The sequence below is a fragment of the Notolepis coatsorum genome (assembly GCF_963971535.1).
Source record: "Notolepis coatsorum genome assembly, chromosome: 8".
Classification (NCBI taxonomy): domain Eukaryota; kingdom Metazoa; phylum Chordata; class Actinopteri; order Aulopiformes; family Paralepididae; genus Notolepis; species Notolepis coatsorum.
The window spans coordinates 118,747,280-118,762,077 of NC_140172.1; the positions used below are offsets into that span (position 1 = coordinate 118,747,280).

General features: G+C 43.6%; 1 protein-coding gene across 2 annotated transcripts in view; it reads left to right on the plus strand.

Annotated features, from left to right (window-relative positions):
* vdac1 (voltage-dependent anion channel 1) overlaps window positions 1-14,798 on the plus strand; it is a 32,103-nt gene that overhangs the window by 7,121 nt on the left and 10,184 nt on the right. For both annotated transcript variants that reach the window (XM_084320658.1, XM_084320657.1), the window contains 5 exons: window positions 207-256; window positions 4,318-4,470; window positions 5,455-5,507; window positions 8,650-8,877; window positions 14,537-14,687. In XM_084320658.1, the coding sequence (XP_084176784.1) occupies window positions 207-256; window positions 4,318-4,470; window positions 5,455-5,507; window positions 8,650-8,877; window positions 14,537-14,687 (635 nt within the window). The remainder of the gene's footprint in view (window positions 1-206; window positions 257-4,317; window positions 4,471-5,454; window positions 5,508-8,649; window positions 8,878-14,536; window positions 14,688-14,798) is intronic.

Here is a 14,798-nt window from a genome sequence, read left to right on the forward strand (position 1 = left end):
AGGTTCACGCTATTTTCCCCAGATCCCCTCCCTGCTGAAAGTATTTCCCATCTTTTGCTGAGTTTTGTGTGAAATAAATTAAAGGCCTCTCCCATATAGTATAGGCCGATTGAGTACAGAGATTGAAGCAAATAAAAGCCTGGGCTATTTATATTTCCATTCAAACAGTGTGATTTATTATTTCTTTTTTATGTTGTCTGTTTCAGGCTTTGGTCTCATCAAGCTGGACTTGAAAACAAAGTCAGAGAATGGACTGGTAAGTTGTTGCAAGTCATTATCAGATTATCAGCCACTCCACACTCCAGCCGTCCACTCTTAGCCTAAGAGCCTCTTGACTTTCCACTGATAAGCGAGTGAGTGGTTATTTGATCCCCTTGATCCTGCCAGCCGGCTACGGTCTAGTAGGGCTACCACCAGCCTGCTGTGTAATTAAAGGAAAATATACAGCTGTTACCAGTTTCACTGGTACATACCGATGCAGTGTGGATGTTTTTTTATGCCGCTATACGTTGCACTTTTTGTGTAGTAAATATCCAATTGTATTTCTGATGTCTTCTTCTTTTTTTTGTCCACCAATGAGGACCACGTTGTAAACGAGTGTCCCAAGTACACTTTTACGTGTTATCCTCTGGGATGTACTAATACTTTTTACCCAACAGGGCTCGAAATAATTTTTTTTACTTGGTAGCACTGGGGCTCCCAACTTCAAAAAGTTGGGAGCACCAGCAAAAATTTAGGAGCACCAACAATATATATGTAATACATTATTTTTATTGAAAAAAAAGAAAAACGACAATATAACAGACACAGTACAATGCAGTAAAACCTTAAACCGCATGGTAGGCCTTAAATAGGCTAAAACGCAGCATTGAATAGACGTAGTAAGAACCCCTTTATGTTGCTCTCCTCTTGAGTCTTAAAGGGATATTTCACTTTAGTAGAACGTATCAAGTTTCAGCATCTACAAGTAAGCTAGCGACCACTGCTGTCCCTGTCGCGTCTCTACAATTCGTAGCCGCATTTCTGCAGACCCCTCTCTGATTGGTTGAGCGCCATTTCTGCAGACCCCTCTCTGATTGGTTGAGCGAAGCCCCTCTCTGATTGGAAATGTACTACCAGATTCGCGTATAACGTTACATTGTAACGTTGTTATTTCGCGGCCTGCCCATTTGATGTTCCCAAATCATATTCAGAAAGTATCACAGAGACTTCTATTGACCAAGGAATTAGTTATTATTAGTAAGACACAACATTTCCGTAGCAATTGACCACCAGACTCTTTCTCTTAAGGCATTAACTGGGTTAATTAATATAAATGTTATATTGTAACTGTCTAGTTAGACATTGGTTCCGAAACATGTATGTTCCAGGCTGCACTTAAAACTTTGAATCTGAGAGAGCTCTGGTCAGCGAAGCCGGCGAGCGATTATTATTGGTTTTTAATGACAAACCAATTACATAATCCTATCCAACATATGTGTAAAGGCACACACAACATATTCCAGTTAACGGTATATTTTTTTAATAATTCGTTATGGCGTAATCAATACTTCCATGCGTATAAATTGCGTTCGCGACCTCCATGTTTTGGGGCTATTCATCAGAAAACTCGGATCCGGGATTCGGCTCCCATCCGTCGGGCAACAACTGTGGGTTTTCAGCCTCTCTCTCTAGAGCTTAAAGGCCAACCTTCATGTTGTATTTTTTTTCAATAAACAATGTGGACTAGGCCAACGGTGACTTTCATGAAGAAGGGAAAAAAAAGTATTGAAATTGACCCAGTTTTAGCGTTTTTATCAAACATTTTGTCTGCCCAACACAATCACCACGCACGTGGATATTTTAATCAATGGTTCATAACGTGCGTGTGTAATCGAAATTATGTCGTCACAACAGGTGCAGGGCACCAGGGGGCTCACCAGGGGGCGCTGAGAGTCACACACAGCTAGTGGCAGGCACTGAGAGCCTTGCTACTACTAGCCGAATGAAAATGTATCTGTTTCACCTAACAACACTATTGCTCCGTGATCATAGCCATCCATCTCTAAAGCTAACCACTATTTGTAAAAGCCACAACCACGTTACCATATTTGTAATAATGTAAATCATTGTGTCGTTGTACATATTGTGTACACCGTTATAAGCTAACATAGCTTAGCTTGGTAGCTATTGTGCTAACAACATATCCCGACGTCCGGCTCGCTGGCCGGCATGAACGCCCGACACAAAATGGTTCTCTCCTCTCTGTACACCCCCGTCCCCACGGGTACCCTGCCGGGGAGCCCATGGACGCGACAACGGCGGCAGCCGTAGGGTGCTCGAGCCCGCCGTAACGCTAGTGGTACACGATAGCTATGAGCTAACTAACGCTACGGCCGCCGCTGTTGTCGCGTCCACAAGCTCCCCGGCAGGACACACGCGAGAACGGGGGCACACAAAGAGGAGAGAACCACTATAGCTCCGCAGGGACGGCAGAGCTATAGGCTAACGTCAGTGTAGTGGTCCCGACTGTAGCCGGGAGGACGGCGTAGCTAATAGGCTAACATTAGTGTACTGGTCCCGACTGTAGCCGGGAGGACGGCGTAGCTAATAGGCTAACATTAGTGTACTGGTCCCGACTGTAGCCGGGAGGACGGCGGAGCTAATAGGCTAACATTAGTGTACTGGTCCCGACTGTAGAAGGGACGGCGGAGCTATAGGCTAACTGTGATGCACCGAGTGGGCCACCATTGATCAACATGCAGCGACGTGTAGCTTGCATGATGCGTGTGCAGTGCTTTGCCACACAGGTCTGAGAAGAGGACCTGCACATGATTTTACTCGTTCCCCAAACTCCTCTACATGTCCCGATCTCAAATGGTTCACGACAGTAGACATAATGCTAACGTTAGCCAGCGCCATATATCGAGTAGTACTATGACCCGGACGGGCAAGGCATACGTTTCCTGAAGTGACGTCACGGCCGTGCTAGTGTCTGATAAGCTTTTAGATTCGGCTCATTAATATGCACCTGTAGTGACGTCAGCGTTTGATAAGCTTTTTTGATTCGCGCGTGCATGTTATTCGTGCGTGGACCTTTTTAACTCTTTCGGAGTGGCATTTCCGGTGTCAAATGGAAAAAAAGAAATAATGAAATTATATACCAATGATGTAAACTACCCATAATTGATCAGTAGGGTTTAACCTGGATGTTGGGCTTTAAGGGAGTTTCGACTCCTGGCTAGAGGAGCTTGTCGCGGCTCATGCGCATGCGCGCGCTCGGCCAATCAGAGAGGGGTCTGCAGAAATGGCCTCAACCAATCAGAGAGGGGTCTGCAGAAATGCGGCTACGAATTGTAGAGACGCGTCCCTGTCGTCTGCCGTCAACACTACCAGTCCTCCCAGGTGTCGGGCTCCTCACTTCCATTCATTTTGGGGACCTGGGCTGGTCTAAATATCACACTTCTGAAATATAAACAAACTACTGCTGTGCAGATTTCAATAAAACAGACAATTCTGAGTCAAAGGTTGATGAGTGTGTTTACAGATTTACCTTTTGAAAAATAAAAGCGGATCCAGTCAATTTGCTGTAGGTTTGAGCATGTATCTCTGCCTTGCATAACATTTTGGGGAGTGGTTGCCATGCTTACCTGCTGCCTTGCTGGAAGAAAGATTCTAAACATTCTGTGAAGAGTTCTGAAGAGACAGGGGGGAGGGAGGGAGGGAGGAGGAGGAGGTCGCACGAATGCTCCCAATTATATTTTGAGGTCGCACATATAGAATTTTGGACCATATCAGTCGCAATTTCTAGCCCTGCTCAATACAATCAATCAATCCATCATGCAAACTACCAATTAATCCTCAAAAGATCAAACATGTCAGTAACTCAACAAGTTTGCTCTGTTACCTTTTGTATGACTACTGTGACCATGCATGAAATAAAAGTTGTACTGTAAAGCTAGTATTTGAGGCTGCTCTATAGAAGAGCGCCACCATGTGGCCTAAGAGGTAACTGCACCTTGTTTAAACGAGGAGAATGAGACAACTAAAGACAAAAATAAATTCAAGAAAGGTAACTTTGGACACTGTTTTATATTTGTGTTGTTCACATCTCTAGTAATGAATCTGACCAAAAGAACTCGTGGACAATCATTTCATTGGGTTTTATGCATCACTTTTGGGAGGGTTTTCTCTTGTTCAGCCCAAATAAATCGCCAATGAAGCAACTTTCAGTTTAAACCAGCATTTATTTTCTGCCAATGGTTTGCCCCTAATCCTTGCTACCTCAGCCAGTTTTCAGCAGAAGCCCGTTTTAACCCGTCTGACCTCCACCTGCAGGAGTTCACCAGCACAGGCTCGGCCAACACGGAGACCAGCAAGGTGGCCGGCGCCCTGGAGACCAAGTACATCTGGGCGGAGCATGGCCTGACCTTCACAGAGAAGTGGAACACAGACAACACTTTGGGCACCGAGATCACCTTACAGGACCAGGTGGGTTGATGATGGATTGTTAGATGTATATATACAGATGGATATATACATAGATGGATGGATGTATAGATACATAGATGGATGACTAGATGCATAGATTTATGGATAGATGGATACCATATGACAGTATATGATCAGACACTGATATGAGATTTACTGTCTTAGAGTACTGACTTAGATATTTGGGAGCTTACATTTCCACTAACGGATATCTGCTGATATATACAGTACCGGTACTTCTGTTTTTAAGACTGCTTGAAATAATGTGTTTTCCACAAATATCCATCTTTATAAAACGTGGACAAATCTATAAAGTTTGAACTAAAGGAGAATCTTTATTTTAACAAAACCAAATAAGTCAAATAATAAAAGGATTTTTGTATGTCATGATGTGCTCTTCAAATGAAGAAAACACTGACATCACTTTTGCTGCTGATGATGATGTAATGTGACAGGCTAACATCTGAAAATATCATCTGTCTAGCTAGCCCTTACACTGGACATAATGTACTTATCAATCCCAAAGAAAAACATGCAGCAACAAAAGAAACTATATGAATGACAAAGAACAATAAAGATATGTATTAAGATAATTGACTCATTTACATGTTGACAGAGCAACATGGATGTTAATGTTGTAGCTAGTGAGGTATGCCATTTCAAAGATAATATTAATGTATATATATATTTTAAATTAAATTAACCTTTTATTTTACTTGGAAGAGTCATTGAGATTAAAAGTAAATCCTGGCCAAAGAGTCCTGGCCAAGGTAGCAACCGTACAAACACAATAGAAATACAGTCCACAATAATACAACGCAGGGATAATCTGTAATTCTTCTTAGTGTCTTACATCATGCACAGTGATGCAGGCGGACTGACTGGAAGAGAAGGCTTGTTCTCCGTCTTGACAACGTCGGCTATTGTTTAGTTTTAATTGGGTGCTATACGTCTCTCACCACAGTGTTTCTCTTCTCCCCACAGCTGGCGAAAGGCCTGAAGCTGACGTTTGATTCCTCCTTCTCGCCAAACACTGGGTAATGAAAGCCGGCGTTGCCTCATCACACAGTATGGCGTTTTGTTTGGATATTGTGAAAGCAGCGGGTCACAGGGTGGAAGGAAACCCCAACCTGAGCGTGACATAAGAGCAAAATGGCCGCCATGTGAATAGATCTCGTAGCAGTGAGTCATTAGTGAGAGGAAGCAGTGGCCAGCTGAGTTCCATTTAAAGTAAGGAGATCTTTATATACAGGAAACGATAAGGAGAAGTCTTTGCACAAGACACTCCTGCTTGTATGTGCATTAAGAATGTATTTGATTGAATACAAAGGGGACCCAAATACATCTTTCATTAAACATGTCATTCTTTGATTGAATGACAGCAGTTCAATGGTGCTTTCCTAGTACTAGGCCACTAAGCTCTTTACAATTTTTCATTATGGGTTGGCCCCCAGTGGGAATCGAACCCCTAACCCTGGCAGTGTTGCTGCCATGCACTGACTCTACCCATTGAGTTACAGAGTATCTCTCCCTGCATCCCTTAGCCTTATTCACATCAGCACCATCTTTAATTGAGACGAGGCTACGGTGGGTAGACCAGAAGAACCACGTTGAGTCCCATGTTCCCTACAAGTGTCATTTAAAAAATGAATGTCTCAACCAGCAACCATGAAACGATGAAGTGGAACTTCGTTTTGAAGTGGAATGCAGCTGACGTGTGTCTTTTCCGTTATTTACTTGGATTGTTATGAATGTATTTCAATGAGCAGACGACTCCATTCAATTCAAAACCCCAAAAGCACTCGGTTAAAAACATTCAGAGTCTGATCGTCACGAGTATGTCATTATATTTGTGTATTGTGCCTGTGTTTCGGTTCTTGAAGCAGTGTTTTTATAGCGCAATTGTATATTTGGGAGCTTAAATTTCCGCTGGGTATCTGCTGATATATACAGTACTTTTGTTTTAAGACTGCTTAGGGAGAAACTAGATATTTATTTTCCACAAATATCCATCATTATACAACTAAAAGATAATTCATATTTGAGCTAAACCAAATAACTATACTGTATTTTTAACATGTTATGATATGCTCTTATCAGAAGAAGAAAACGGACACCATTTTAACAAGGCCACAGAGTTATGCATTTATTCTGCTGTTGGTGTGAGGAATTCTCTCTGCTTTATTGCCGGCACTTTTGCTGATGATGATATAACGGTGACAAGCCAACATAGCTGAAAATATCATCTGTCTGGCCCTTATACTGGACATACTTATCAATCCCAGAGAAAAATACATGCGTCATCAGCAGGAACAAAAGAAACCATATGAATGACAAAGAACAATAAAGACGAGTATTAAAATTGAAGTGGGGCGTAGCGGAGATTGCGTTCGTCACCAACGCCGGAGATGCTGGATTCTCCCGGCGTTGTCACCAGCTTGGCTGGCCGTTCACACTAATACAATTGGCAGTATTAGAGGGTGGGAAAGCTGGAGGGTGGGTCCTGGGCGTTGTGGACAACAGGCCCCTACAGTTCGGTCGGGGCGCCTGCTCAGCGAGGGTAGGATCTGGAGAGAGGTAGTGCGGCCTCCCACACGTTACACTCTCCCAGTGAGAATCTGCGCGGCCAGGCTGGCTGCCGGCAGGCTGCACATGCGTCGGAGGAAAGCATGCGACAGTCTCCGGCCTCTCGCACCAACAGTAGGGGAAAGTGCGCAACAACCAGGAAGGGTGGGATGGGAGAAAAAATCGGAAAAAAGGAGGGGGGAAAAAGATAATAAAAAAATAAATAAAAAAAATTGAAGTGAAGATCCACAAAGTTTTAACATTGAAGTGAATGGGCACTTCTACATTTTCCCCACCCCATCAACCATAGTATGGTGGCCGTGTGAATCAGGCGAATGGAACGCATCCATTTTTCCCCCAGTATGGGTGGCCCCAGTGGGAATGGAACCCCTAACCCTGGCGGTGTCTGTGCCATGCCCTGAGCACTGACTACACACAGGACCACGTCTCTCTCTCCGTTTAATCCTGACCTTGGCTCCCCTCCAGGCTGTGGGTCCATGGATGGCATTCTAGTGTGAATCTACTACAGCATTCCTATTTATTGGAGCATGATGCTGATCCAGCAATTCCAATAGGTTCATACATTGTTGAAGCAAACTTAAAGGAAACGGAAACGTGTCATTTGCTCCATAGTTTTAATTTACGAAGAATGAAAATAAAGCTGTAATATTAAAGAAGTCGGTCTGAAAGTCATTGAAGTTGATTACTCCTGAAATCGCACACAGCTGTGTGCAGGACATTGCCTACACTGTGGGCAACGTGTGGTTCGTAAATAATATACAGTTGAGATAGGGCTGGGCGATTTAAACGTGTTCAATTACAATCATGAAAACAAGATTATCGAGATGAAGCGATTATTGTGCCTCATGCCGTGTTGCTCTCATTTTGTCTTGTGTTGTGAACGCAGCGCACCCTTCCTTCCCAGCGGTGTAGAGTTTACAGTAGTTTCAGCTCGTGTTGAGAGGGAGGAGGGAGCCACGGCGCGTTTCTCCAGTTATTTTGAAACGTCTTTTGTAACTCTTAGAAGATGACAGAAAGGCAGCCTTTGGTCGAGAAGAAAGGTAAAACAAATTCAGTCGTCGTCATATGATGTTCTCAAATCAATGAGTAATCGTGTTTGATAATCGTGATTTCCACATCAATCAAAGTAATCGTGATTATGATTTTCTCCATAATCGGGGCAGCTCTAAATTGAGATTATATTTCAACCTTAATCCTGTCGTTCTGTTGCGAGGGGATATGTGTGATAATCGGACACCGTATTTTTATGTCAAAGATTATCACGTGTCCTCACAACAGAACAATAGGATTAAGGTTGAAAATCAGTGAAATAACTCTTAAAAACAGTCGAGGTGTGTGTGTGTGGGGGGGGAGGGGGGGGTGGCATAGATACCAGGTCTTCCTCTCTGTAACTCCTGTGTTAAATTCTCTTCCTCTTCCCTCACCTGTATGTTGTATATTACTGTTGCACTTTACTGTTACATTTGCACTCTGTTTGGATGCCAAACCTTATTTCGTGGTACTGTACTTGTGCTGTATAATGACGATACATTTTAATCTATTCATATCTAAATTCTCTTCTTCCCATCATAATCACCCCCCCCCCCCTCTCAGCAAGAAGAGTGGGAAGATAAAGACTGGCTACCTGCGCGAGCACATCAACATCGGCTGCGATGTGGACTACGACATCAACGGAACGGCCATCCACGGCACGGCGGTGGTGGGCTACGAAGGCTGGCTGGCCGGCTACCAGATGACCTTCGAGGCCGGCAGGAACAGGGTCACCCAGAGCAACTTCGCCGTGGGATACAAGACCGAAGAGTTCCAGCTCCACACGAATGTGTAAGGACCACGAAATGCAGTAGATGGATTGAGATGGAGTTTTTATATATATAGATTTGCTGATCATGTTTGCTCCTTTACCTGCAATGCAATGATGCTACAGGCTCATAGTTCCATATATTCACACCTGGGAGCTGCTCAGTACAACCAGTGTTCTGCTGTTGGCCACTGAGCTTCTCCACTGGTACAGTCTTGATCAAGGACCCTTGTGGGGTGTTGAGAGAAGGGGCATTATTAATTATTAAATATCATGGCACAATACCGTTATTTATTTATTACCATATAACAATATTTTACATTATTTTACATTATTTGTTTTTCACAGTTTAACCTACAGTGTGATACACCTTTTTAAATATATTTTAATACAATTGCCAGGGTGCTATTCTATTCAAGCTTTTCTTAGGTTAAATTAATTAAGATATGTACAGTATACATTTGGACAATATTGTATACATCGTTGGTGACGGTATTGTAAAGATGCAAACCTTAAAGTACGGCATACCTCCCAGCCCTACTGGACCCAAATCACAGGCTTCAGCAAATCCTCAGCTGAGACATGTCTACTAGCTACAGTAGTAGCTACAGTAATGATGTGACCAGACTGAAACCTTCAAGCACGTCTTCCTTATCCTTTCTCAGACTGAACGTCTACTCAATGTCTGCCAGGCAGTTATTTCCGTACCTGGGTGATGGGATTTACCATAATGCGAGAGAGAGAGAGAGAGAGAGAGAGAGAGAGAGAGAGGTTGGCAGACAGAGAGATGGGGGCGGGGCAGACAGTGGGAGGCAGAGAGAAGGGAGGAACTTGTATAGTTCTTATAAGTAACTATACAAATTAATAGTACATTTTTATTAAAAAGGGGACATGTCTTGCTATTCCTTTCACTATTTGGGCAACTTTACACAATTCCTGTGAGTCTATGGAATACATCTGTAAAGTTTTTCTTTTTAAATTCATTGTTTTGTATTTCTAATCAAGTACTCTAAAGCAGGGGTTCCCAAACTTTTCAGGCCAGGGCCCAGAAAATAAGGCGTCAGAGAGCCGCGGCCCAATGCACATCGTCAGGCTTTTATTTTTTTTTGCCAGGCGACCGATTTTTTAAGCCAAATATCACTTCAATCCTATTAAGTTAGTTCAAGTTAGTTATTCATTTATATGTGCTATTTATGAGAGGGCTAACTTGTTGCAAAATAATAATGATAATAATAATAGCCTCATTAAAATACTATTGTTGCTTCGGTTGTTTTCAGCGTTTTATGTGCATAATCTGTTATTTAGTTTGAAATGTTCGTTGAAATAAGTAGATTTTTCGTTTTTGTTTATTTATTAAGTTAATATAAAACCATATAGTCACATTTTAGAATACAATATAATAGAATTTTAGAATACAACTAGAAACACTGTCCTGGCCTGCTTCTAAGTTCAGTAACCTGACAAAAAAAATTAATAAAAAAAAATAATATTTTTTTTATTTTTTTTAAATCATCTCGCGGCCCACCCGTGGCTGTTCACGGCCCACCTTTGGGTCGCGACCCCGACTTTGGGAACCACTGCTCTAAAGCAGCATTTTTCCACTTCAAGATTTCAAGCTGTTTTGGGCTGGGCTCCGCCCATAAGCGCTTTGAGTGACAGTCACCCACAGTCAGACAGAGGCAGACAGGCAGACAGAGAGAGATTGAGGGGGATACTAATTCATTTTGCCGCGGGGGGCATAATCCCACGGGACCATGCATTGGTAACTTGTTTCAAATGACAATATATACCCCTGTGAATATTATTATTATTATTTTTTTATTATGTTTTTGGTCGATTTTTTTATTTGTTTGTACTACCGGGCAGTCCGGTAGGGAGAGAGGAAGAGCAGGGGGAAGACATTCGGCAAAGGACGCCGGGTCCGGGAATCGAACCCGGGTTGGCCGCTTCGCGACGCAGCGCGTTACATGCGTCGCCACTTGGGTGCCCCCCTGTGAATATTATTGCACGGATCGGAATACAGGCGCACGCGTGGGAGTCAAAGATATTTTGACAGTGATATGCGAGTGGAGACGCTCCAGTGGTCGGGAGGTTGTGTGTAAATGCGTGTGTGTTTTCCCCGAGAGAGAAGCTCCTGCTTCGTGTCCCCCTCTCTTATCTCTCTCCCTCTCTCTTGCTCGTTCTTCGCTGTCTCTGTCGGCACCCGCTTGAGGAAGTGTCGGTATTTCCACTTGCTCTGTTGTTGAGTGAATGGTTGCGCTACAACCATAGAGGGGGTGTTACTGCAGATCAGCTCCTTGCTACGTAGGATAGTGAGTCAAATCAGAATAGCTTAGTTTACTGGGGGAAAATATTGTCTCAACTGAATTGGAGCTATCCGCCAAAATGAGAATTAGAGACACAGACCCCATTGATACAAACCCCCATTGCTAGGAAACAATGCTAAACACTGGAAAAGGCCATTCATAAGGGCGTTTTCACACCTGTAGTTCGTTTGCTTTGTTCCGATTCAGGGAGACACAGGGACTATAATGATACAATGTTGCACTTGTCCCTTAGTTCGTTTGTCTTCACACGGCTGTGTTAACAGCGGACCAAAACAAACGCACGCGCGAGCAAACTGTCACTCATTGGTCAGATTTTCGGGTGTGCCCCCCCCCCCCCCTAACCCTGAATCTCCACGTTACATTGAAATCGGGGAGGAGAGAGCGGGGGGAGCATATGAATGAATGTGGATGAGAGCCGTGATGTAAATCGGCCGATTTACTTCTGATCGATTAGGAATGGGTCGCGCCGTGTTCAGGAAACTCGGGCGCATAAAAGTCTATTCGATCATGTCTCCAGCACCCCCACAGCCGTAGCTGCAACCACTTACATCACGGCTCTCATCCACATTAATTCATATGCTCCCCCCGCTCTCTCCTCCCCGATTTCAATGTAATGCGGAAGTGCAGTGGTCTATAGCTAACTTTACCGATCTAGCTGCCTAAAGACTACAAACTGATCCCGCCCACAATTCAATGCGAAAGCGTCATCATGCAACGCGTATACAGTACGGCAAGTGAGTTGTGTCGGTTTGTTAAGTCGATTGCATTCTCACAGCGTACGAGTCGCTTCGGGTTCGGTTGGAAGTGTGCCGAGACCACCCTCTCTAGGCGGTCTCGGCCCGCTTGTTTTGTTCCGCAACAGAATGCGATTGCTGTGTTCACATATGCCCAAATTAACTGAAATAGGGGGTAAACGCTCCAGGTTCCGGAACAACAGCTCCAAACGAGCTAGGTGTGAAAACGCCCTAAGACACGGGACCTTTAACTATTTAGTAGTTAATAGTTGCATTTTAAAGTGGTGGTTCTCAACCTATGGGTCAAGATCCCCCAGAGGGCTGCGATGTGATGTTAGGGTTGTGACAAGGTCTGCAAAATACATATTTATAACTTTTTCCCCCCTCATGTGATATAATGAATAGTTTAAGCCAATCGCCCTTGTCTAATTTATTAATCAATTTAAATGGCCTGAAAAGTTAAAATAGAAATGATTATTTGGTGTCAAAGTTAACCATATATACATCCCTCCGTTTTTTGTAGGGGCCCCAAACTAGAAATGTAGTGAGCCACTGTTATAAAGAACCCTCTAAAGCAGTGGTCACCAACCTTTTTAAGCCCAAGATAACTTTTTTTTTGGTGAAGGCAAGATCTACCTATTGAAGCGTTGAGAGAAAAAGACAGCCAAGATTGTACTTTAAACTAAATTACTTTTATTTGCCTGTATTCTAATTACATGCAATGCTTTGGTCCAACATTAAAACGTCAAAGTATAACTGTAATATGTACTTTCTCAGTCAGTGCTAAGTGCAGTCATCTTATGCAGCATCACTTTTCACATCAAAACAAAAGTAGAACTGTAATGTGGACTCTCAGGGAAAGATCTAAAAAAAGAAGAAAAAAAGATCGACCAGTCGATCGCGATCGACGGGTTGGTGACCACTGCTCTAAAGGTTCCTCAAAGCCCTGTTGACTCTTTCCAGTGCTGAGTGCGGTCAGCCAGACGTGGTGTTGTCTTCCGCTGTGCTCTCTCTCCCAGACGTTTCATTAGTCGTTTGCCCTCCCTGACTTTCCCGCGGCCCTCTTGGCAACACGTAGCACCGTGCGCACGTCACGAGTGGCCACTTGCAGAGCGGAGGAGGGGCAGGGTACGAGGGGGAGTTGGAATGCACCCTTATGCAGACAACAGGAGCTTCTAAATCTCTAGGGGAGTAAATGTGAAGTAATTACACAGTAATAGTAGAAGTAATGAGACAGAAAATATCAAAGATACTTCATTTGTCTAGGATCATTCAAATAATCTTGATATTGTTTGTTTACTTAGGCTTGTATATAGTTTGTGGTTCTCGCACAGGAAACGACAAAAAATCTCAATGCATTCTGGCTAAAATGCGCCTCTTTGAGTGTATATTGCTGTCGACTCGCTCCCTTGGTCTGTCTCACAAGGTTCACTTGGGTTTTTCATATAAATGGAACGGTAATTTTTTTAATTAAATTAAATGTATCCTTATGTATACAGGAAGGTCCCATTGAGATACAAGATCTCTTCTTCCAGGGAGTCCTGGTCAAGACGGCAGCATAAGCAGTTTCACATCAAAAAACGATTTCACACATGACAATGGAACACATATATAATGCATAAAAGCTACACAAGGGTAAGAGAAGAGGCATAGACCACCTCAAGTCAAGGTTATGAAAAACGGCAACGTGTTTTACATGCTGTCCTTAAGATGGCAGCGAGGATTCCCTCGAGGGGAAGTGCAGAGGGGAAGTCGGCAAGGACACGTTAAACGACTAATGAAACGTAGCCTAGGTCTGATGTGGCTGGCCATTCAATGTCAGGTTCTATAGACTTTAGACGGGAGACAGGGTGGAGGGCAGGTTTCTAAGCCTAGGGGGAGTTCTACACAACATGCAGAAACTAGTACACAAGAAATACTGTAACATCGTAAGCCTAGGGGGGGGGGGGGGGGGGTGGCGTTTTATACGACGTGCAGTAACTAGTACACAAGATACTTTGTAAAAGCTTAAGGATACGTCTACAGCTGAACGTGCTCCTCGTAAAGGGGGCGGGAGGGGTTTTCCAGTATAACGTCTAGCTTTTCCCACATCCTCCCTTCTGCCACCACCTATAGTTTGACCAGTTCGACTCCCACTACAGAGCCAGTGTTATTATTGCAGCTATTATGCCCCTATGCATATGAGGGTCCCGCGGGCGAAACTGGTGACAAGGGGTTACCGGGCTTTTGCAGTGATGGCGCCGACACTGTGGAATAAGCCCCCTTTTAACATCAAGTCTGCCAACACCTTACAGACGTTTAAGGCCTTTCTTAAAACCCACCTTTTCGCTCTAGATGAGCACTGAGTTACTTTGGTGTTGTGTGTCTGAGGTGTACTTATGTTCTCCAACTCTCCGTCTGCCTGGTACCCTGTCTCCAATGTCCTGTCTATTAATTTATTCTTTTCCCCCCGGGCTGTGCCGGTACCGATGTAAAAGTGTTGGCTGGTGGGTGCATTATAAATGAAAATATCATATCCTCATATCTTGCAGTTATTATGTCCCTATGCAACAACCTCATAACGGAGGTACAGAAATAAAGTGTCAACATTGTAATATCATTTCAAAACTTTGTTTTCTCAGAAACGATGGGACCGAGTTTGGTGGCTCCATCTACCAGAAGGTGAACGAGCAGTTGGAGACGGCAGTCAACCTGGCCTGGACCGCCGGCAACAGCAACACCCGCTTTGGCATCGCCGCCAAGTACCAGATTGATGACGACGCCTCCTTCTCTGTAAGTGAAAATTGTGATAATGGAGGTTAAAATGTGCTGTGAATCCCCCTTAAAAATATATTAGTGCTGTCAGGTGATTCAAAAAATGTATCTAATTAATTACAGGATTTG